At 36.6% G+C, this 23,782-nt stretch overlaps 1 protein-coding gene across 2 annotated transcripts in view; it reads right to left on the bottom strand.

Annotated features, from left to right (window-relative positions):
- The window catches only part of CWC22 (CWC22 spliceosome associated protein homolog), a 78,126-nt gene that overhangs the window by 33,782 nt on the left and 20,562 nt on the right, over positions 1 to 23,782 (bottom strand). For both annotated transcript variants that reach the window (XM_066280769.1, XM_066280770.1), the window contains exons 3-11: positions 19,955 to 20,022; positions 18,564 to 18,674; positions 15,400 to 15,645; positions 9,996 to 10,124; positions 6,178 to 6,346; positions 5,369 to 5,422; positions 2,802 to 2,937; positions 2,507 to 2,713; positions 2,352 to 2,414 (exon numbers count right to left, since the gene is read on the bottom strand). In XM_066280769.1, coding sequence (XP_066136866.1) covers positions 2,352 to 2,414; positions 2,507 to 2,713; positions 2,802 to 2,937; positions 5,369 to 5,422; positions 6,178 to 6,346; positions 9,996 to 10,124; positions 15,400 to 15,645; positions 18,564 to 18,674; positions 19,955 to 20,022 — 1,183 coding nt within the window. The remainder of the gene's footprint in view (positions 1 to 2,351; positions 2,415 to 2,506; positions 2,714 to 2,801; positions 2,938 to 5,368; positions 5,423 to 6,177; positions 6,347 to 9,995; positions 10,125 to 15,399; positions 15,646 to 18,563; positions 18,675 to 19,954; positions 20,023 to 23,782) is intronic.

Raw genomic sequence — 23,782 nt, 5'->3', positions numbered from 1 at the left:
TGGAAAATGTGCATAACCTAGTTAAATGGTATCTTTCAAATGACCAACACAACGTTACAAAATCATGCATTGATAAAATATCCATTCAAAGTGACAGGTCAAATGATTTTAAATTAACAGAATATGAAAATTCATATGTGTTGTTTAAGATTTCACATAATTTATCTTTAAGATACTACCAGCTATTAAATATTGGCATAGTGTTTAGGAGGAGTACACACCATTATCTAAAATGGCTGTTAAAATACTCCTTTCTTTTTGAACTACATATCTGTGTGAGGCTAATTTTTTTCCCCATATATTCCAATCAAAACAACCTACTGCAACAGACTGAAATAAAAAACCATGAGTATCCAACTGTTTCCTATTAACCCAGACATTAAACAGTACAAAATATAAAAACATGCCATTCTTCATATTAAATGTCTTTGTGTAATTTTCATAAATATATGTAAAATGTTAACATGCACTAGATTATTATAACATATTTTATATTCTCAGTTTTAGTTTCTAATGAAGTAAATGTTAATTGATAATCTTATAAACAAAAGCCTGCTGGAGTCTTCAATAATTTTGAATAGTTGAGAGCAATCTTCAGACCAAAGAGATTAAGAAGGGCAATACTCAGAAAAGGTGCTCCTTTCCTGGCGCTGGCCAACTGTCAAAACCCTAAAGGAACAAATGAGGAACTTCCAAGTTTTTTTAAAAAAATCATGACTAACCAGGCAGTGGTACAGTGAATAGAGCGCTGGCCTGGGACGCTGAGGACCCAAGTTCGAAACTCCAAGGTCACCAAGTTGAGCACAGGTTCATGCGCTGGCTTCAGCAAGGCGTCACGGGCTCAGCTGAAGCCCACTGGTAAAGGCGCATACGAGAATGCAATCACTGAACAACTAAGGTGTAACAACTACGAGTTGATGCTTCTCGAATCTCTCTCCCTTCCTCTCTGTCAGTCCCTTTCTTTCTTTCTCAAAAAAACAAACAAACAAAAAAAAAAACCCCAGACAAGTTATAATAAATAATTCATAAAACCATTTAGCATATTTTGAGGCCAGAAAAAGTTTATTAAAAAAAAAAAAAAGACAAAAAAGAAAATGGGTAAATGGGTTTAAGGAGTTCTCCATGTTTGGAAACATAGTTTCTAGCCATTGGATTGAAATGCCCTGAGGAAACCATTTACTGTACCAGATTTTCAGGATGATATATAGAAGTGAAGAGCATCTCACACCTTTACTTTCACTTCTATATTCCACCCTAAGAATGCTTAATGTATAGAGTGTAGGGAGTAACAAAGTTCGAGGTCTTTGTTCCCTCCTCCTAGGAGCTTTCAGAGCTGTACTTCTCAGGTAAAAACACAATTCAGGAGAATAAATCCATAAAGTAATAATATAATTATAACATGTAAGGATATAATTATCATAGAAATATAATTATTTAAGTAGCCCTGAATATTAGCTTCAGAAAATAAAATAATACAAATGTGAAAAAGAAATTGTATCATTGCCTAAATACTTGCTCTGTGGCAATACAAAGCACTGTACAGTGGGACCTTGAGATACGAATTTAATTCGTTCTGTAACCGAGCTTGTAAGTCAGTCAACTTGTATATCAAACTGCTGATACTGGACCTGTGCGCCAACGCGCCAACTAGCGGCAGCTTCCCGAATTATGACTCGTATCTTGGAATTTTGCTCAGACCTCAAACAAAAACACAGACTGAGTCGCAGCTCTTATCTTGAAAAATTCGTATGTTGGTGGTCTCTTTGTATCTCAAGGTACCACTGTATCTTTACACAAACAAGGAACATTTTACTCTTCTTACATTACTAACAGGTCACTCAGCTAGTAATGGCAAAGGCAAAATACAACCAATATCTGTCCAAAGTTAATGCTTGAAATATATTAATGGTATACAAATAACAATTATGTTTATTAAGCACTGATGTCTAGCAATTTACTGATATTATCAGAAGGCTATCAACCTGCTCTAAAGAAATAATAAAGTATAGCACTAAACTGAATATTAAATTGAATGTCAAGTAATTCTTAGGTGATAGTGAAGTCAAATAAAGCCCATAAGTAATACATAAATAATCTTTAAGAGGGATAAAACCTAAGGGGTGCATAATTGAAATACAGGAAAAGAAGAAAAATTATGTAATTATTTTAAATGAAGTAATACTATGGACAAGCACTACACCAAAAAATAATGCATGCAAAATTCGTGAGGAATGCAGCTTCAGTAAGAGCAGATATTTCATTAGGCGCTGTCAGTGAGCTGTATCTGTCGGTATTTTATAAAAATTGCTTCTACTTATCCAAAATAAATTCTTTAATAAACTTCTACATACCCTTTTTAATAGCTTTGTACTTCTCTTCATTCTCCATAAAATTAGGATCCATCTTGAAAACATCTTAAAAAATAAATTAAAACTATAAGTAAGTGTTTATTTCTTATGTTTACATTTGTTGGTGCCCCACTTCCCAACCATCACCCCTGATTTACTAAGAACATCTTCTGGGTTATAGTCATCTTCCAGAGGGAGCATGTGGGTGAACTGATCATCTTCTTCCACTAAGTCAAGTCCTTCTAGGATAACAGGGTGGTCCTTGAATCCATCTTTTCTGACAGCAAACATCACTTCAATCATATACTGAACTCTTTTGTCAATTTCAGACTCATGGAGAATGTTTCGAAGGCGTTCAAATATAGCTAACGTTAAACAGAAAGAAAAGACAATAAAATAAGCAATAAGTATAAGAAACAAAAGCTCAGTATCAAAACAAGGATATACACTTACCATTGATTCCTCTTGGTGACACTTGCGTTAATTTGAGGCCACATTCCTTAAGAAAACCAATAGCTACTTCAACACTATCATCAGTCGGTCTTTCTAGGAGCAAAGTGAGCATCTCTAAGCATAAAACTTCATGTGCCTTAAACAGAATAAAGACAAATGAGAAAATACTTTTTCATATATAAATCTACTATTGATAGTAATTTTAAAAGTTAGTAAATCTGATTTTGGCAGTAATATTATATGTATATGATTAGCAAAGTTTTATAATGTATATAAAAATACTCCAAATATGAGATTTAATTATTCTTTCACTTAAGAATATTTGTTAAGAATTTCCAAATGATTGTTCCAAAAATCTAAATTTATTACACTTAATAAAACTATTTGACTTATCCAGAAGAAATATTCTTCTTCTACATTATATAAAAAATAACAATAATTAACCTCAAAATATAAGTTAAAAAATCATGAATAATTTTTTTTTATGTGAGAGCAGGGGAGATAGACTCCCTGAATGCACCCCAACTGGGATCTACCCAGCAGCTCCCTTCTGGGGCTAATGCTCGACTAAAACAAGCCATCTTTAGACCTCGAGGTGGCTTGCAGACCAACTGAGCTGGCTGCAAGAGGGGATGGAGAGAGAAGGGGGAGAGGGAGGAGTAGAGAAGCTCATGGTCGCTTCTCATGTGTGCCCTGACCAGGGATCGAGCCCAGGATGTCAGCATACTGGCAGACGTTCTATCCACCGAGCCAACTGGCCAGGGCCACATAACTAATTTTTAATATGAGATATTTTCTGTCACTATATGAAGAATAGCAATTCTCCATGACCACATATCTTTGTATCCATTTTCCAACTCATTCTATCAGCAAGTTAGATAAAAAACAGTTCTTAAATTATATTAATAATTATTTTATCAAAATATATCTTAGTTTCTTAGTTTCTGGTATGCAGTAACAGTTTAGAATATATCTTCATTTATTTATTTATAACTAAATCAAACTTTACACTATCCATATTCACAAATTAACAATTACAAACAATGCCAGGTAGAGTGAAAATAAAACTCTATTGGTAACTTTGCTATGAATGAAAAACTAAAACTAGGAAGCATGTTCAAGAACACCACACACGGGCTTTCTAAAGTCAGAAATTTATGCAAGATGGGGAATGAAAAAGTCTACATCATAAGTCAGAAAATTAACGTTTTTACACTGAGCACAAGATAAAAAATACATACTACTTTTTAGGGAGGGACAGTCTTACAAGTGAGAAGAAAATATTGCCCTGTTCCACAGTTGGGAAGATCTAAAATATTTATTATTTTAACTGTTTTGCAGCAATGCCAAAGGTATCAACAATATAAGTCAAATACAAATCAAAAAATGAAACATATAGCTGTGCTGATACAGGTATGTGAAGTTTTCTAGTATTAAGCAGCAAGTTATCATTGTTATAATATGGCTAATTAGGCTAAAATCTAAAAGGATTCTAAGAGTAAACGGGAAAGAATTTCATGCAGAAAAAAATTAAAATATTTAATGCTAGAGAATTAAGTGTGCCTTCAAAATTTTTCCTCTTATCACTATAATTAAACATGATAATATAGTAAAAGAAACCTTTGAATATGAACAAAAACAATTTTACTATTTTCAAGTTAAAAAAAAGCTGAATCAAAACAAGTGTTTTTTTTTTTTTTTTGGTATTTTTCTGAAGCTGGAAACCGGGAGAGACAGACAGACTCCCGCATGTGCCTGACTGGGATCCACCCGGCATGCCCACCAGGGGCGATGCTCTGCCCATCCAGGGCGTCGCTCTGCCGCGACCAGAGCCACTCTAGCGCCTGGGGCAGAGGCCAAGGAGCCATCCCCAGCGCCGGGGCCATCTTTGCTCCAATGGAGCCTTGGCTGTAGGAGGGGAAGAGAGAGACAGAGAGGAAGGAGGGGGGGGTGGAGAAGCAAATGGGCGCTTCTCTTATGTGCCCTGGCCGGGAATCAAACCCGGGTCCCCCGCATGCCAGGCCAACGCTCTACCGCTGAGCCAACCGGCCAGGGCCAAAACAAAAGTTTTGAAAAACATAAAACTTAATAAAAAGACACAATTATTTATATCTAAACCTGTAAAATTATTCAATCTATTATATTTTATAAACTGATTCTATAAATATCTGACCACATATATTATGTAGTTGCAGGAATAAGATTTTTTTCCCCTTAATCAGATATTATCAGGTTCTCATGAATTCAATGTACAGGAAAAGGAGTGAAGAAGATAGCAACTTCATTGCTTTATAAAAACAAATTAAATTACTTTCTTTGAAAAAATGTACTTAAGTAATCATGTACAGAACTAAGAGATCAATTTGATAAAACACTGTCTGGTTCTTCTTCATATTAAAGAATATTAAAGGTATTTATTATACTTCTAAAACTGAAATATCATCCAAGGAACTTTTCTCAAGGTAACTATAAAATCAAAACAAAAACAGAGATGTGTCATTGATGTGCATCAAGCCTGTGGTCTAATGTCACTAAAAGGCATCAAATTTTGAAGATGATTTACTTACCACATTTTGGTTAATAAGATGAGCCACAAATTTTGAGGCAGTCAGACAAAGTTGCTAAAAAGTGAAGGTAAGAGAAAAAGTTAATCTATAAACTAAAACCAATTTTTTTTTAATTAAGTGGGAAGCAGGGAGGCAGAGAGACAGACTCCTGCATGCGCCCCAACAGATATCCACCCTGCAAGCCCTGTAAGGGGTGATGCTCTGCCCATCTGAGGTTTGCCTGCTCCATTGCTCGGCAAATGAGCTATTTTAGCATGTGAGGCGAGGCCATGAAGCCATCCTCAGCGCCCGGGGCCAACCTGCTCAAGCCATTCGAGCCATGGCTGTGGGGAGAGGAAGAGAAAGAGAGAAAGAGAAAAAGAAAAGGGGGAGGCAAGGGGTGGAGAAGCAGATGGTCACTCTTCCTTTGTGCTTATGAATCAAACCTAGGACTTCCGCATGCTGGGCTGACATTCTATCACTAAGCCAACCAGCCAGGGCCACTAAAACCAATTTTCATTTAACTACAGAATCTACTGCTTACACACTGTATTTAAAATATGGAACACACATGATAATGTTTAAAGTTAAAACAAACACATGTAAAAAAGCGTCAGTTCTGGCAAAATAGTTATTGCTTTATAGCTATAGCCATCATTTTGTGGCTTATCATTAGTGGTCACGGATATTTAATAAAAAAAAATAGTTCTCACAAAATATAGTTTTAAAAAAGAATTCCTATGTAGAAACCAACATTGCTCACTATTGTTAATGCTGGTTTGTAAGTCTGTCCTTATGTGGCAGTCTACTTATAAGCCCATCATATATACCTTATCATTTCTTCTATAGCCTTTTCGAAAATTAAGAATTAATCTCTTGAGGATTAATTCTCCGATCTGTGGAAATTTTGAGTTGATAATAGCCACTAATGCTGCATAAACATGGGTGAAGATTGGAGAAGCACTCTGTGCTTGCAAAACAGATCTGGACAGCAGGCCTCTGTTTAAAAAAAAAAAAGCATCAACAATAATCACTAATTTAATTAGGAGAATAAAAACCCCAATTATAATCCAATAATATTACTCCTCGGTAAATAGTCACAATGTTAAATCAGGACTAAATTTACATATACCACTTCATCTAGGGCAGGGGTCAGGAACCTATGGCTCGCGAGCCAGATGTGGCTCTTTTGATGGCTGTATCTGGCTCACAGACAAATCTTTAATAAAAAAATAACGTTAAAAATATAAAACATTCTCAAATATTACAATCCATTCATTTCCTACGCCTCATGTTCATGGTTGCGGGTGGCTGGAGCCAATCACAGCTGTCCTCCGGGACAACACCAAATTTTTATTGGATAATGCGTAATGTACACGGGTTGTTGTATGGCTCTCATGGAATTACATTTTAAAATATGTGGCGTTCATGGCTCTCTCAGCCAAAAAGGTTCCCGACCCCTGATCTGGGGGAAGAAGCTTTATTATTAATAAATACAAACTGCTTTTGAAAAAATAAAGTTTAATTTGTTTTTATAAAACAGATTTTACTATAGTTTTTTCTTCAAAAATTTTCTCTCCAAATATCATTTCTCTCTTCCAGTTTGTTATATATAGTCATAAATTTGAGTTTTTAAAACTTCTTAGAAATAATTTAACATTTTTAAAACAGTAGAAGAAAAATGGGCCTGCTTCAAAAGTACTAAATTTAGACAATGTAAGTTTTCCACTACTGTTCCATTATGTTATATAAAATTATGTGAGCCTGACAAGGCAGTGGTGCAGTGGATAGAGCATCAACCTGGGATGCTAAGGACCCAGCTTTGAAACCTCAAGGTTGTCAGCCTGAGAACAGGCTCACTAGCTTGAGTGCTGGGTCACCAGCATGAGCATGGGATCACAAACATGACCCCATGGTTGCCTTCTGGAGTCCAACCAAGGTCACTGGCTTGAGCAAAGGGTCCCTGGTTCTGCTGTAGCCCCCCAGTCAAGGCACATATAAGAAAGTAATCAATGAACAACTAAGGTGCTGCAACTATGAGTTGATGCTTCTCATCTTTCTCCCTTACTATCTATCTATTCCTGTCTGTCCCTCTCTTGCTTTAAAAAAAAAAACTTCTTTTTTAAATTATGTGATTGAAGAGAAATTTGGGTGGTTCATATCTTTTAAGCCTTTTTTCAGAAAGTTATAAATGAAAATTTAGAATACTCAAATATGAAAGATAAAGACAATTAAAGCACTGCAAAAATAATGCTGAAACAATGATAGGAAAATAAAAGGTTATATTTTAACTCATTTTGAGATAAGCATGCTTCTACATGCATTTGATAAGGAAAGGGATGCAAAAGTAGGCGAACTAGTTATTTTTAACAATATAATGACAAATGATTATTTGACTGCCACAAGGCAGGAAAATATTGTCTTAATAGTTGTCAGGTTTAGATATGACAACTAAATCATTAGAGTAGAAAATGAGAAAAGAGAACTCAGCTTTGAATGATAAATTGAAAGATCTAAGTGATCCATATAACTTCTCTGAGTCTTTCCTTTTTTTAAGATTTACTGATTTTTAGAGAGAGGAGAGAGAGAGACAGAGAAAGGGGAAGTGAAAGAGTGGGAAGCCTCAACTCATTGTAGCTGTTTCTTGTACGTGCCTTGACTAAGAAAGCTCAGGGTTCCAAACTGGCGACTTCAGGGTTCCTGGTCAGCGATTTATCCACTGCGCCACCCCAGGCCAGGATCTGAGTCTGCTTCTTCCTGAGTACAATTTAAGAGCTCTACTATCTCTGAGAACAGTGGCTGCCTCATGCTCACCGTTCTGTACCCTCACAGCATGCTACACCTGTATATCCACAATGTTTTCTGAGACAAAAAATCAGGTCTTACAAAATGACATGGGAAAATGGCCTTTGGGTTTAATAATAATAAATAGGCTCAGGTTTAATAATAATAAATAAAGTAAATATAAGATACCTCCACTTCCAGACCCTTTTAACATCACCAACTACTTAAAACCACATAGAAAATGCTAAGTCATTCCTTTCTGTTTTTCTAAAATTTATTACTGATCTTCTTCATTCTCACTTTGCTTTCATTAGAAATTAAACTGGTACACACACACACACACGTATATTTATAAATATTCACAGTTCCTCATGAGTTTAAATTATTTAAAGTATTCAGTAAATAAATGTCTGCCAAAATCATCATATCACATCAAAACTTCTCAAAAAGCAAAAACTCCATACAACCTCTAATAGTGGAGTACAGGCTATCTGTTAATAGCTTATATTTTTTATAAAAACTACATTTTAAATAGTCTCAACTACCTTTGAAATAAAGTAGCAAAATAAACCAATGATTACAGTTTGGGTTAAGTACAGAGGGTCCTTGGGTTATGACAGTCTCAACATATGTTTTGAGTTTGACTTTCACTTAAAACTTAAACAAATTGAGACATGTTTTGGCTTACGCCTTTAGTGTAGTAGTTACAGACGACGTGGACGTACTAGTTTGGTTGCTATGGCCCTTAATGCACCTGAGAAGCACAAGAACCTGACACTCAAAGACTTTTGGAAGTCTTAAAACATTTACAATACTGTACAAAACACTGCTTTTGCCTGGGATGAAGTGAAGCAAACAAACTTAAATGGTGTGTGGAAAAAACCGTGTCCCTAGTTTGTGTATGACTTCCACGGCTTTGAGGAGTCAGTGGAGGTTGTAACAGAGAAGGCTGTTGTCATGGGTAAACAGCTTCATTTGAAGGTGGAGGCTGAGAACGTCACAGAGCTACAGGCATCACATGGAGAGGAGCTGTCTGCTGAGGACTCATTCAGCTGGAGAAGCAGCTGATTTGAGAGGAAGAGATAGAAACCCCAAAACCCAAGACATTTACTACCAAGGGTTTGGCAGAAGGTTTTTCTATGGTAGAGGATGGGTTGGCAAAATTTCAGGCTGAGGACTCAGTAAGGTCCTCAGTAAGATTCAGTAAGGTCTACAGAGCTGTAATGGATGCCTTGCAATGCTATATGCAGATTTTGGAAGAGAAATAGTCATCAACCTTCCAGACTAGCCTGGAACAATTCTTTAAGAAGGTAGAGAGGCCTGCACAGATCCTGTTCCCTCTACATCAGCTGCTTCTCGAGATGAAACACCTGTAGTACAGGTAGAATCATCTCCAGCGTCTCCTGCATGTTCCTTAGGCAATCCTGATTCACCTGACCCAGTATCTCCAGCACCTCCTGCAGGTTCTCCTGCCTCTCCAGCTCCCTCCTCCCAATAGGTCACTCTCTCCCACCTTGCAATGCCCCTTCCAGTGCACAAGCCAGCCACAGGAATAAAAATAAGGAATTATTTTTTACACCCATTTTTTGTCATATCTTCTGTTATGACAATACAGTGTCCAGTACAGTATATTTATGTCTTTTTCCTTTTTCTGTGGCTTAGTTGTATTTTTATGTTCTAGATTATGATTTTACAACTGTGTTGGACCAGTAAGTGACTTAGACTAGGATATGTTTTGACTTAGACCAAAATTCAGGTTACATCACTGTCATAAAAATGGAACTGTCGTAATCCGAGGACCCCCGTATTATGTTCCTTTGAAAAACAGCTATAAAATACTACAAATAAAATAACTGATGCTTACCTTCCTCTAACTATATTTTCTTGAAGAATTTCTTGAATAATAATTCCTATATTAGAAATGTTGACTTTGTTGATAAGACCATTGATTGACTTCTTTAAGGCTTCCCAGCTCATCCTCTGGTATGCTAAGCTAAAAGGAATATATTTTAGTAAATGTTAAAACTTAGTCAACAATCACAATAACAAGAGGTTATAGTAAGAACATAAAAAAATTCTAATTTCCTTTCTTTTTAACATCATTTTCAGAAAATTACCCCAAAATGCAGTAAATTATTGAACACAGAATATATCTTAAGCTATTTGATTTTTCTCTACATATAAAGCTTATATACAGACTGCTTCCCTTTAATAACATACAATTAATAGGATATGGAAGGATAATCTTTTGCTGTTATCTCCATGGCATTGCAATCTACAACATTTAATTCATTAGTCAGATTCAATACAGGCATATTTTATATTTTAACACTTTATTCAAACTTGTCTTAAAATTTTTTTTTTAAATAAAAGCTGTATTTCTTTTTCTTTTCTCTTTTTTTTTAAGAGAGGCATGAAGAGAGAGACAGAGAGAAAAGAACATCAAACTACTCCTGTATGTGTCTGGACAAGGGAATCAAACTGGCAACCTCTGCACTTCAGGATGATGCTCCAACCAACCAAGCTATCCTGTCAGGGCTTAATTTTTATTAAATTATTTTTTTAAGAGACAGAGAGGGAAGAAGACAGAGAGAGAGGAGAGGAAAGGTAGGGAAGCATTTACTTGTTGTTCCACGCAGTTGTGCATTCACTGGTTGCTTCCTGTGTGTGCACTGATCAGGGTTATAACCCACAACCTTGTCATTTATGGATGATGCTCTAAAACAGAGGTCCCCAAACTTTTTACACAGGGGGCTAGTTCACTGTCCCTCAGACCGTTGGAGGGCCGGACTATAAAAAAAACTATGAACAAATCCCTATGCACACTGCACATACCTTATTTTAAAGTAAAAAAACAAAACAGGAACAAATCCAATATTTAAAATAAAGAACAAGTAAATTTAAATCAACAAACTGACCAGTATTTCAATGAGAACTATGCTCCTCTCACTGACCACCAATGAAAGAGGTGCCCCTTCCGGAAGTGCGGCGGGGGACGGATAAATGGCCTCAGGGGGCCGCATGCGGCCCGCGGGCCATAGTTTGGGGACCCCTGCTCTAAAACAACCGAGTTAACGACAGGTCAGTCCTGTAATTTTTTTATTTAAAAAAATTTCTTTTTTCCAATTGAGAGGAGGGGAGATAGACAGACTCCTGCATGCACGCTGATGGGGATCCACCTGGCAACCCCTGTCTGGGGCCAATGCTCTGCCCACCTGGGGTCATGCTCGCAACCGAACTATTTTTAGTGCCTGAGGCAGAGGCTCCTCGGAGCCATACTCAGCACCCGGGATGATGTACTCGAACCAATTGAGCCACGGCTGCAGGAGAAAAATAAGAGAAATAAAGAGAAAGAGAGAAAGAGAGAGAAGGAAAGGGGGGAGGAGGAGGAAGCAGATGGTCACTTCTTCTGTGTGTCCTGACTGGGAATCGAACCCAGGACAGCCACATGCCAGACCGATGCTCTACCACTGAACTACCTGGCCAGGGACATTTTTTATTTTAAAGCATAATCTGAAATATCCACATATAAGTCATAAAAAGGAAATTTTTATTATGTACTTTCTCATAAAAGCATGACAGAAAATAAAATGAAATATTTGAAACTATACAGAAGTAATTATAGAAAAAGGGAAAGTCATATGAAACAATAAGGCTGAAAGACTGTTCTAAATATTTTAAAGAACATCTCTACATTTATGCAGTAATTCCAAAGCTAAACCAGCTGAATACTAGATAGCAATACTCTTTTTTCATTAAGATTTTAGGTAAATTATTTAGACTAATTGGGTTTATTTGGTTGAATGTGATAATGCCTAAAGCATTTTAAAGCTCTAAAATTCTATAGTTTTTATAATTATTTCTCTATGAAATATGATTTCAAATGAAATTTTAATTTATTTTTCTTATATATACCTCTCTGAAGCTGATAAGATTTCTTGGAATGATATATACAAATAATAGAATTACAAAGGATAGTAATCATACTGAAATTTAGTTTTTAAAACATAAAAAGAACAAAAGTTTGATAGCATAATCTCTGTGTTTCTTAACACATTAAATGACAAGAAGTAGCAGTAGGCCTGATAACTTTTATTTTCCAACTATACTATGGCCATAAAGAATTTTGTATTTGCAACAAATAGTCTGTAATTACTATGACCTGTAGCCTACATTCCTGCAGAAAGACATGATAAATTTCAGTTAGAGGATAGCAAAACTAAAGATGCATTCTCCCCCACTTATGTTCATGGGTTGCCTGAATTCTATCATTGGGCATCTTGAAAGTCTATTGGTTAAGATTCCCTATTCCAGAGTGACATTAAGGAGTGGTGTTGTTAAGAGCAGCCTGTCTTGGTGGGGAAAAGTATTTTATCACTGGATGGTTTCCTTAGCAAAAACTGAGGATAAAAAGCAGAATAAACTACTGTTATTTTATTCACTATAGATCATGTACCCTGCCACTATCTGCGTCTGAGGTAGAACACTGGCATTGCCCCCAACTCTGATCTTTTGGTATGCTACTATCTCTAAAGAAAAAGTCTAGTATAGTACTACTTAATAACAAACCGGACCAATAAAATGTCATTGATAATCACAACTTCTATTAAACTTTGATTAAAAGACTATCAAGTACAATCATATAGTACTTCCTAATTACAATTCATCTAATTAAGTATCTACAAAAAGCCAATACTGAATTTTGTTTAGAGACTTTCATTTCTCTTTGTCTGCTTTACAGTCTATGAACAGACTTCAACTGTATATAAAATCATCTTTCAGGAATCTACTTAAAATTTCATATATCGCTGACTCTGCCTACTTTATTCATAAGACAGACTAGGATTAACAGGACTGCTCGGAGCTGGATTGGAGACAGTAGATACTTCTCACTACCGCTGCACTGCTCCCTTTTAAAGAGTTAGATGCCTGCATGATCCTGAAGCTCCCATGAACCACAGAAGCCATTTCCAAATTCCTTCTCAACATAACACTCCAAGCATCCCTAGCAAGTGTTAGAATATGATACATACAGAGAAACGTATTTATCAGTTTTTTTCTGTTCTTTTTTTATTCAGTGAGATTGGGGAGGCAGAGATAGACTCCCACATGCGCCCCAACCAGGATCCACCCAGCAAGCCCACTAGGGGGCAATGCTCTGCCTATCTGGTGTGGTGCTTCCCTGCTCAGCAACTGAGCTCTTCTTAGCGCCTAAGGCAGAGGCTATAGAGCCATCCTCAGAACCCGGGGCCAACTCGCTGGAATCAGCCATGGCTGCAGGGGTGGGGGGAAGAGGAGGAGAGGAGAGAGAAGGGGAAGCGTGGGCGGAAATCAAACCCGGGACTTCCACATACCTGGCTGACGCTCTACCACTGAGGCAACCGGCCAGGGACAATTTATCAGTTTTAAATATAATGTCATCGGCCCTGGCCGGTTGGCTCAGTGGTAGACCGTCGACCTGGCGTGCAGAAGTCCCGGGTTCAATTCCTGCCCGGGGCACACAGGAGAAGCGCCCATCTGCTTCTCTACCCCTGCCCCCTCCTTCCTCTCTGTCTTTCTCTTCCCCTCCCACAGCCGAGGCTCCACTGGAGCAAAGATGGCCCGGGCGCTGGGGATGGCTCCTTGGCCTCTGCCCCAGGCGCTAGAGTGGCTCTGTTCGCAACAGAGCGACGCCCAGGAGGGGCAGAGCATCGCCCCCTGGTGGGCGTGCTGGGTGGATCCTGGTCGGGCACATGTGGGACTCTGTCTGACTGTCTCTCCCCGTTTCCGGCTTCAGAAAAATACAGAAAAAAAAGAAAATAAATACATAAATAGATAAATATAATGTCATCAAATATCCTTTTCTAGCACACAAATTTTAAAATTTTAATTTACTTCAAACCTTTACACTTTTACATAAGTGACATTTCCACTTCAAGCTCATTCTTGAAACAAATTTAGATTGCATTTATATAAGGTTCTCAAGTACTTTCAAGTTGCCATTAAAATACTCACTAAAGATGTAGGAACACTTTTCCTTGGCTCACCCAGAATCTGTTTTTCTTAAAGCACAGCAATCTTCCAGCTCAATATTTTTACAAACTATCTGACAAATTAGTGACCATTTGTCTTGGACCATACTTTTCCTAGACATTATCTCATTCCATTAGAAAAAGGTCTTTAAAACTTAGCTGCACTTTCCTATATACAATAGCTTCTCAACATCTCAACTATGTATTTTGATAAAGGGAAGAAAAGGTATTTTGAGTGTGAATACTCATTTATGAATTATAATTTTTGCCTTAGTGTAACAAAACATTATAGTCTGAGATGTTATGGTCTAAAAAAAGGAGAGGGCTGTGGCCGGTTTGGTCAGTGGTAGAGTGTCAGCCCAGTGTGTGGAAGTAAGTCCTAGGTTCAATTCCCAGTTAGGGCACACAAGAGAGGCAACCCTCTGCTTCTCCACTCTCCTTCCCACTTTCTCTTCCCTTCTTGCAGCCATGGCTGTATTGGTTCCAGAGAGTTGGCTCCATGAAGCCTCCACCTCTGGAGCTAAAAATAGCTCAGTTGCTGAGCAATGGCCCTAGATAGGCAGAGTATCCCCAGTAGGGGGCTTGCTAGGTGGATTCCAGTCCAGGTGCACACAGGACTCTCTCTCTCTGCCTCTCCTCCTCTCACTTAAGAAAGAAAAAATAAGAAAAAAGGAAAAGGAGAGAATAAAGAAATTGACTTAGTTTCATGGATTAGTACAGGGGTTGGCAAACTACACCCATGAGCCAAATGCAGCCTACAACCTGTTTTTGCAAATAAAGCTTCATTGGAACAAAGCTACTTATCTGTTTATATATCATCTATGGCTATATTCCCAACAGAGTTGAGTAGCTGCAACAGAGATAGAATTATGAACAAAGCCTTAAATATTTTACTATCTGGCCTTTTTCAGAAGTATGCCAACTCCTGGTTTGGTAAAACTGAAAAGATTCATTTTAAGTAAAAAATATCAACATTCTTGATTGTCCAGGAAAAAGGCACCTCTAATAGGAAACCATGCAATTATAAAAGAAATAATGTAAAAATAGATAAGTGATCTTCCCTCCAATTTCTAAATTCACACATACAAAAATAAGTTATGAGCTAATGCCAGGGCAAACACATACTGAGCTCCAATGGAGCTTATAAAGAAGAAAAGAAGTCTAATTTGAAGGTATTGTGGACTAATGTAAATTCTCAACAGCCAAGGCTAATTAGGCCATAGTTGATTTGTTTTTTCAGTGAGGATATCAACATGCCTGTTTTTATCTGTAATCTGTTCTTGCATCATTCTGAGCTTCGCAGGAGGAATATATGCTCCACCAGTACGAGTAAGGAGAGGATCCAACTCATCTTTCTTCTTCTTCACAGTGGGTTCATCCTGAGCAGAGGAACTCTGGGTTACCGATGGTTCTGGGCTTTTTTTCCCAGGAGATGGGGACCTCCGGGACCTTTTCCGATCCACATCTCTTTCTCTTTCTCGGCGTTTTTCCCGGTCCCTACTTCTGTAACATTAAATTTTGGAAAATGGAGAAAAGACAATATAAAATAATTTTTAAATGTATTTCTACATACCAAATGAGTTAGACCATAAGTGGGCCTCATAAATTCAGACAAGGAAAACTGGTTTGGAATGGTGAGAGAGTGCCTCATAAAGAAAATGTAACTTAAATTATATCTTCAAGGCTTGACAGAATTTATATTGAGGGCAAGAAGGGGAGACGTGAGAGGGAAAAGAGAATGGCTTTCTGCAAGTAGCAGAAGACAGATGACTACTGAAAAACTGAGCCAGGGTGTTCAGGCCAGAATGAAAAGAACAGTCAGGAAACAATACAGAATTACGCAGAAGAGCAGTCAGATAGATGAATTCAAGTCAGACTGAAATCTTAAAAGAAACGCACTGTTTTATACTGGAGGAGTCATTAACAGTTTTTGAATGGGACAGAGACATAAAAATAGTGTTTTATAAAAACAAACTGGCCTGTGATATACATAATAAATTATATAAAGGAGAAACAATTTGTTTATTAATGGCAATTTAGAAGTAAGATTATTTTAAAAAATGCTGTATTTGATACTGTTTCTTGACACTAGTATTTTTATTAGAAATCTCAGAATATAAAAAATTTCTGTTTATTTGAGACAAATTCTAAAGAAAATTAACCATTTTCTAGCCACAATTACTCTTCACTACTATAGCAGGTTAGTATCCTTTCTTAAGCTAACACTTTAAAATTAATCAGGATATCCTGTTCTCTAGAACCATAAAGAATTAATAGGAAAGGGTAAATTCTTGCTTTTTGTTGTCTTTCTCCAGAGAAGAGTCTGTCCACTTGGCTATTTTTTTCATATATTGCCTTGGAAACTCAGATTGCTCTGCTTCTGCTTTGTGCAATTGTGAGTTATATGAATACAGTCAATAAGAAGTTTCATGTTATCATTATGCTAATATAGATGCTGCACTAAAAGAACACTGCTGGATAGATTTTAGCTAAATCTAGACAGTATGATTGAGATGGTCTACCTCAACACACAGTAATGCAACTACAGTCAGAGAAAAGTAGTCAGTTTTGAAACAAATATGAAAAGATGAATGTAAAATAAGCAAAGTCTTCACAAGAAAAAAATAAGTTAATAAAGAAAATAAAGAGTTCTGAGTGACTTCCCATGCACCTGTATATACTAAGAGTAAACAGAGAGAGGGAAATGAAGTTTTAAGTGAAACTCCAGTTAGTCACAAAGGCAGGTGCTCTGAAATCTAGGCACCAATTTACAGTTGTGTTGCTTCTTATTATGAAGCAACATGTTCAAAGATGGTGGCTACAGCAGTGATTTACTGACTTTCCTTATGATTCTTCTGAGAACCACCAAGTGAGACTACTAGCTGGCTAATAAAATCATGGCCTTAAAATTATAGTGCTTGCTCCTTTAGAGTGCATGAGCAATATACACTTTGAGCCTAAGAAGAGATATTTCTCTTCAAATGCTTTTGGACTGTTAGCCTTAAATTCTACATAATACACAGCCTACTTACTTCACAATGTGACTGTGTGGATCAAATGAGACTTCATGTATATACATAAAGTGGACCAAGCACAGTCTTACAGTGAAGTAATACAGTCAGGAATAATGGAGAAAACATGGACTATAGAATCAGAGTTGATTTCATCATCAGCTAATTTCATCATCTACCAAAGTGGTAGTCAACTTGGTCCCTACTGCCCACTAGTGGGCGTTCCAGCTTTCATGGTGGGCAGTAGTGGAGCAACCAAAGTATAAATAAAAAGATAGATTTAAATATAGTAAGTTGTTTTATAAAGATTTATTCTGCCAAACTTAGTGAAAATCCGACATAAAGTACTTGGTAAGTAATTATTATTATATGCTTTAACTTGCTGTAAATCTGCTTTATAAAGTAAAGTTACTTCCCTACTTTATAAATCACCATTACTGTGGAATGGGTGGGTGGTTAGAAAATTTTACTACTACTAACAGAGATACAGAAGTGGGTGGTAGGTATAAAAAGGTTGACTACCCCTGATTTACCAGATAGGTAACTGCAACCTCAAGTACTTAATCACTTCAAACCCAATCCTCATTTGTAAATTGTGAAAAATAGTGTCTAGTTTATAACTGAGAAAGTATTCAAAATGCCTAGCTCACTACGGTGGTAGTAGTTGTTCTTATTAAGGTGTCATTAAGGTGACAGCAGGTGAGCCTGGCTTTTGGAGGTTCATTTATTCTGACATTTTAGGACTAGGTATATACTGGAAAGTGAGAAGAAAATTTTGGTTGCAGATATCAACGTGTTTAGCTCCAAATCGAAGAGGTATCTGATCAAAATTCTAGTAGGGATATGGTCTTGTTAGTCATAAAGTGGATAACTAGGGACATCAAAAAGGATACAGAGCTTAGTGAGTAATAGAACATGGTAGCAAGTTTTTGAAACTAGATGACTAATAAGGAGGGTACTCGAGTTCTCCAAGACTAAGAATAATTTATATAAATATTTAGATTAAAACCACAGATTGGTAACTTCATTTCAGTGTCCATTTGCCATTATGCAGAAAAGTTAATTTAGATCATGTTATTTAATATAAATTACTAATTTTCATTCAGTAAAGGCTCTCAGAAACATACATAAGTCTACTCCTCATGCAGTAGAGTATAATGGGCTCTAGAGTCAGAAAGAGGTGAGACGTATATGCTTCTACATCACAAATGACTTAACTTCTCTGAGCCTTAGATTTTTGCTCTTTAAACAGACATAACAATATCTTTCTTCATCTATTCACTGCAATAGAGTTAATTCACATGGAGCCCTTATGGTATCATCCAATTGATGCTAGTTATTATTTTCATTATAGAGCATAAAAAATTTAAACAAATACATTTTTCTTTAGTTACAATTTCCAATACTAACCTTGATTCCATATTAACATCATAAGAACGTCCTCTTCTTGAACGCTCATAATCTGACCGGCTGTAATCTATGTAATCTCTATCCTGAGGGGATCTCTCTTGTTCTGCATATCTGACACAGAAAATAAGGAAACCCAAGTTGAACAAGACCATATTCTACTGAAGAAAGTTTATATTGGTAATGTAAAGCAATTCTGTGACTAAAATACGCCTTATCAAACTGATTTTAACAACTCATTTTTTGACATCCATTCATTCAGTCTTAATTAAAAAGCTTTCAGTTTGTGCACAACAAAACAACTTTTGGAATTGACCTAACCAGACTTTTCATTCTGATTCACACTGTCCTTAGTAAAAAATACATATCTGGATATTGTATATAGTTAGCATGAAAAGACTATCTTAGAAATGACTTCTTTTGCTTAGTCTGTATGTACTCATTTTATCAAAACACTGAACACATGAGACCAATGTCATCAGTTGGTCTCTATTAAGACCAGTTTAACTCCACTCCAAAAGACTTTATTAGCTATTACATATTCTTAAAATCACATTTTTAGATGTCAATAAAAATGGATTAGAATTACTAGCAAACAAAGATGTAAGATTTGCTATTTGAATCTTAAAAGTCAATAATCAGAGAACCTTTAAAGTTAAATACATACCCACATAATATACATAGTAACATAATCCGTATTTTATATACATATCTATATACAATTGATTTATACACATACATAGACCTGTATGTGTTTCTGTGTGTACAGATTGCTTTTTTAAATATAGAGAGTAGGTGACTGAAGAAAGATAGTAAATAAAGCAAACCATGGTAATTAACTTGTCTATGAAGCAAAGGTTTTTAGAGATAGAAAGTGAAATAAGAAGTGAGGAAGAGATTAGAAAAATGAAAGTTTATAGGGTATTTTTCCTTTCATAAATTATTTTTGTCACAGTTTACTAAGTGAAATAATTAAAGTCCCATATAAATGCATGACGAATATAATGATAATATTGCTGGATCTTTGATCTTAACATGACCATAACACATATAAGTAATATTTTAAACACTATAAAGAGGTATGCAAATGTAAGGGTAGTAGTAACTGTAAAAACAGCACCTCAAAATAATGTGATTTCCACTCAGTTTTCCATTTTATAAACTCACTCTATTTAGTATTAGAGATATTAAAGTTCTTCCCTCTCACCTAAAAGTTACTTAAAACATAGATTAGAAAGTCCTAGAACAGTCAAGAATGATTTTCCTCAAGGCCACTCAAGTAATATTCTTTATAAAATCATCAAAAAGAAGCTGTTCATGCTAAGAACCTAAGAAATTTCTTAAACTTCCTATAAAATATTTAAATTGAACTCAGAACACATAAAACTGCTTACCTGTCTTCTGGAGAGAAGGCCCTCTGATACGAATTATAGTTCTCCCTTCTGTCATGACCTGAAGAATGCTTTTAAAGGGAATAAAAAGAGGGGAGGATAAATATATAAAATAAAAAATATATATATATATAAAAAAATAAAAAATATATATATATATTTATATATATATATAAATATATATATATTATATAAATATAATATATATATATTTAAAATATATATATATTAAAGAACACAGATAATAAAATACATACTTCAGAAAGTTGGAAGTGCTTTAGAAATTACTTCAAAATATTTTTTAAAACTCTAATTTCACTATGGAGCAAATACCCTTTTATAACCAAAAGAATTCAGGGTAGATGAAAATATTTCTTAAGTTTTCAATGGCACTTAGTTGACATTTTATTTCTATATAGTAAGTTATAAATTTATAGAACACCATTTTTATAAAGGCTTCTCTTGGTGAAAAATAAGATCAAAGCTTTCTTTTGGTGAAAAATATGACTGTTGTGGTTATGCCAAGTCTTTTTTTTTTTTTTTTTTTTGGTGATAGAGACAGAGAGAAAGAGGGACAGATAGGGACAGACAGACAGGAAGGGAGAGAGATGAGAAGCATCAATTCTGCATTGCAGCTCCTTAGTTGTTCCTTGATTGCTTTCTCACATGAGCCTTGATGGGAGGGGTGCTACAGCAGAGCTAGTAACCCCCTGTTCAAGCTAGTGACCTTTGGGCTCAAGCCAGTCACCATGGGGTCACGTCTGATTCCATGCCATGCTTAAGCCGGATGAGGCCATGCTCAAGCAGGCAACCTCGGGGTTTTGAACCTGGGTACTCCGCGTCCCAATCCGACACTCTATCCACTGCGCCACCGCCTGGTCAGGTGGTTATGCCAAGTCTTAATACTTGTACTTACCTTCTTGTTTCCTTTGGCTTATAATAATCACAGTTTTAGTCCAGGTTAATAAATCTATATAAAATAAGTGGCTAGAAAAAACAAAATCTAATATACTTATTAAACTCATTCACTTTGGTTTTCAGCAAACATTATTTGAGTGGTCTGATATGCATGGCACTACATTAGGCTCCAAGGCTTTGAAAGACATGAATGACTTCAGAGATATAGCTCCCATGTCAAATCCTTTGAGAAATAACAGACATACAAATAAGTTCCATCTAACATGACATTGAAGAGACACGTGTCACATGAGACAGAGATATGAACCATCAGTTTGAGAACATACCCTATTTTTTTTAATTTAAAAATCTAAATATATTTAAGAAGCCAAAATATTTTATACATTTGGTCAACATTCATATTGATAAGCTTTTTAAAAATAAAATAATTTTAATTAACCTAACTATAAAAAATAGTATATTTTAAAAATATCTTAATTTTGAAATCAAAGAATAAGTAAATCAAATAGTGAGCAACTTGTTCTGCATACTAACATGTTTGACACCTTAATGGGAAAAAAGATACACTTAAAATAAAACATTGCCCTGTATAGAATTGTAAACAATTGTTCAAACTTCCTATTTTATGATTATGTAATTAACAGAAGTTTGGGTCTAATATTATCACAAGTAAATTCCTAGTCTCATTAACTATTGAATTTTTAAATAGTATATACAAACCAGTCTAATCTACGTAAATTAATAAGCATGTTGTCAAATTTATGATAAATAGTAGCCATAGTTATGCTGTTATTTTATATTCAGTACAACCATCTTAAAACCCTTGAGTACAAGAAAGATTTAAAATTATTTCACTTAGCAACTCAATGAAGTAGAAATGTTCAATATGTAACACAGGTTTCCATAAAACCTGCCATCAAGATCTTAAGCCAAATATAGAGCTCAGGATTAATTCAATTCAAGGTAACATCAAACATAGTATTTACTGACGATTTATAAACTTTGGAGGATACAAAATATAGAAAAAAACCCTCAAGGATTATAATCTTGTAGGAGAGTTGGTTATGAAGAATTCCCCAATGACTCATATCAGATTATATGTTCCTGTGAGACAGAGAGAGAGAGAGACAGAGAATGAGAGAAAGGAGAGCTCTCAGCAGTGGCAGTATCATAGCCAAGTAGGTTTATCAAGGCGGATTATTGCCTAGTAGAAGGAGGAGGAGGAAGAAAAGAAAAAGAGAAAGAAAGAGACAATAAAACTGCAAAGGCTAGTTTTTCTTTTACAATGCAATGCAATTATTTAAATTACATTAGGGAGATGGCCTCAATTCTGAGCTAATGGTTTGTAATACATCTCTGCAACATGTGTTGTGAACAAGAGGGAGAAATAAAAAATACTGATGTCATGAATCAGTATTTTGCATATATGATGTAGTTACTGGATGAAGTGCTAATAAGAGATCTTGAGTAGGGCACAATCACTACGGCAGAGTACTGAGCGATGACAGTAGAGTAAGGGGCACCTGAACTGGGCTCTAGTAGAGGAATAGGATTTCACTGTGTAAATAATTTAGAAGTAAAAACTCATTCTGAGATGTGTTCCAAATAATAATAACCAGACTCTCACAATTTTCCCTATCATCGAGTTCAGATAATAAGTTAGAGCAATAGTTGAAAATAACATATTGTCGCCCTGGCCAGCTGGCTCAGTGGTAGAGCGTCGGCCTGGAGTGCAAGAGTCCCGGGTTCGATTCCCAGCCAGGGCACACGGGAGAAGCGCCCATCTGCTTCTCCACCCCTCCCCTCCCCCTCTCCTTCCTCTCTCTCTCTCTCTTCCCCTCCTGCAGCCAAGGCTTCACTGGAGCAAAGTTGGCCCGGGCGCTGAGGATGGCTCCATGGCCTCTGCCTCAGGCGCTAGAATGGCCCTGGTTGCAACAGAACAACGCCCCAATGGGCAGAGCATCACCCCCTGGTGGGCATGCCAGGTGGATCCTGGTCGGGCGCATGTGGTAGTCTGTCTGATTGCCTCCCTGTTTCCAACTTCAGAAAAATACAAAACAAAACAAAACAAAAAAACAAAAAAAATTAACATATTGTCAAAAGAAACTTTAAAAATTCTCTAAATTGTCCATTTAACAAAACAAATATGGTACACCCTGCAGTCACTTTTAGTTTCTAACAAGATAGAGGGAACAGTACAAGGAGATGAATGAGGCAGGGAGACTGAGTCCAGGCTCAGGGAGCAAGTTCTCAAGAGCAAGGGAGGGGAGGGGCTGAAGGAGGTAGTGAGCTTGCTTCTAGCTACCTAAGGAAGCTACAGGGAGGCTCAATGGAAAAAGCAGGGATTCTCAAGTCTCCCGAACCTAACAGATGAGTCCTCAGAATATCAAGGGCAGATCTGAGCTTCACCTGAGGTGAGATTGTCCCTCCCAGCAAGTGGAACTGCTTGTAGCTAGCTGATTAGAGAAGGAGGCAGACTAAACTGAGAGCCGACTGAGAGGCCTAAGCCAGTACATGCTGACCGAAGACACCCACTCCTCGGCTGTGGGGATATCACAGAGGAGCACAACAGGGAAAGGTGGAGAAGCATAGTCCAAGAGGAGCAGGAAGAAAGTTCTATGAGACTAAGCACTTCTCCCTCTGTATAAAAGGTACCAGTCTAAGTGTGAGTGCTCTAACCTAACATGGCTCAGTCAAGAGTCAGATCCACACAAGGTCTTTCTTCTTAGGTCCTCACTTCCCATCACAATCTGCTGCTTACTCAACCCATAATTGATTATTTAAGTGCCAGTGGACCAATGAGTACAAGTCCCAAAGAACAATATACAAAGGTATCTACTGGCAGATAGGACAAGCTTTGGAGATGGTGAGCTTTCTGCCAAAGGAGGTATGTAAACACAGGCTGGATGTCTA

The sequence above is a fragment of the Saccopteryx bilineata genome, chromosome 5, assembly GCF_036850765.1.
Source record: "Saccopteryx bilineata isolate mSacBil1 chromosome 5, mSacBil1_pri_phased_curated, whole genome shotgun sequence".
Taxonomy (NCBI): domain Eukaryota; kingdom Metazoa; phylum Chordata; class Mammalia; order Chiroptera; family Emballonuridae; genus Saccopteryx; species Saccopteryx bilineata.
Note: the sequence above shows the minus strand (reverse complement) of the source record. Positions and strands in the feature narration are given on the sequence as shown.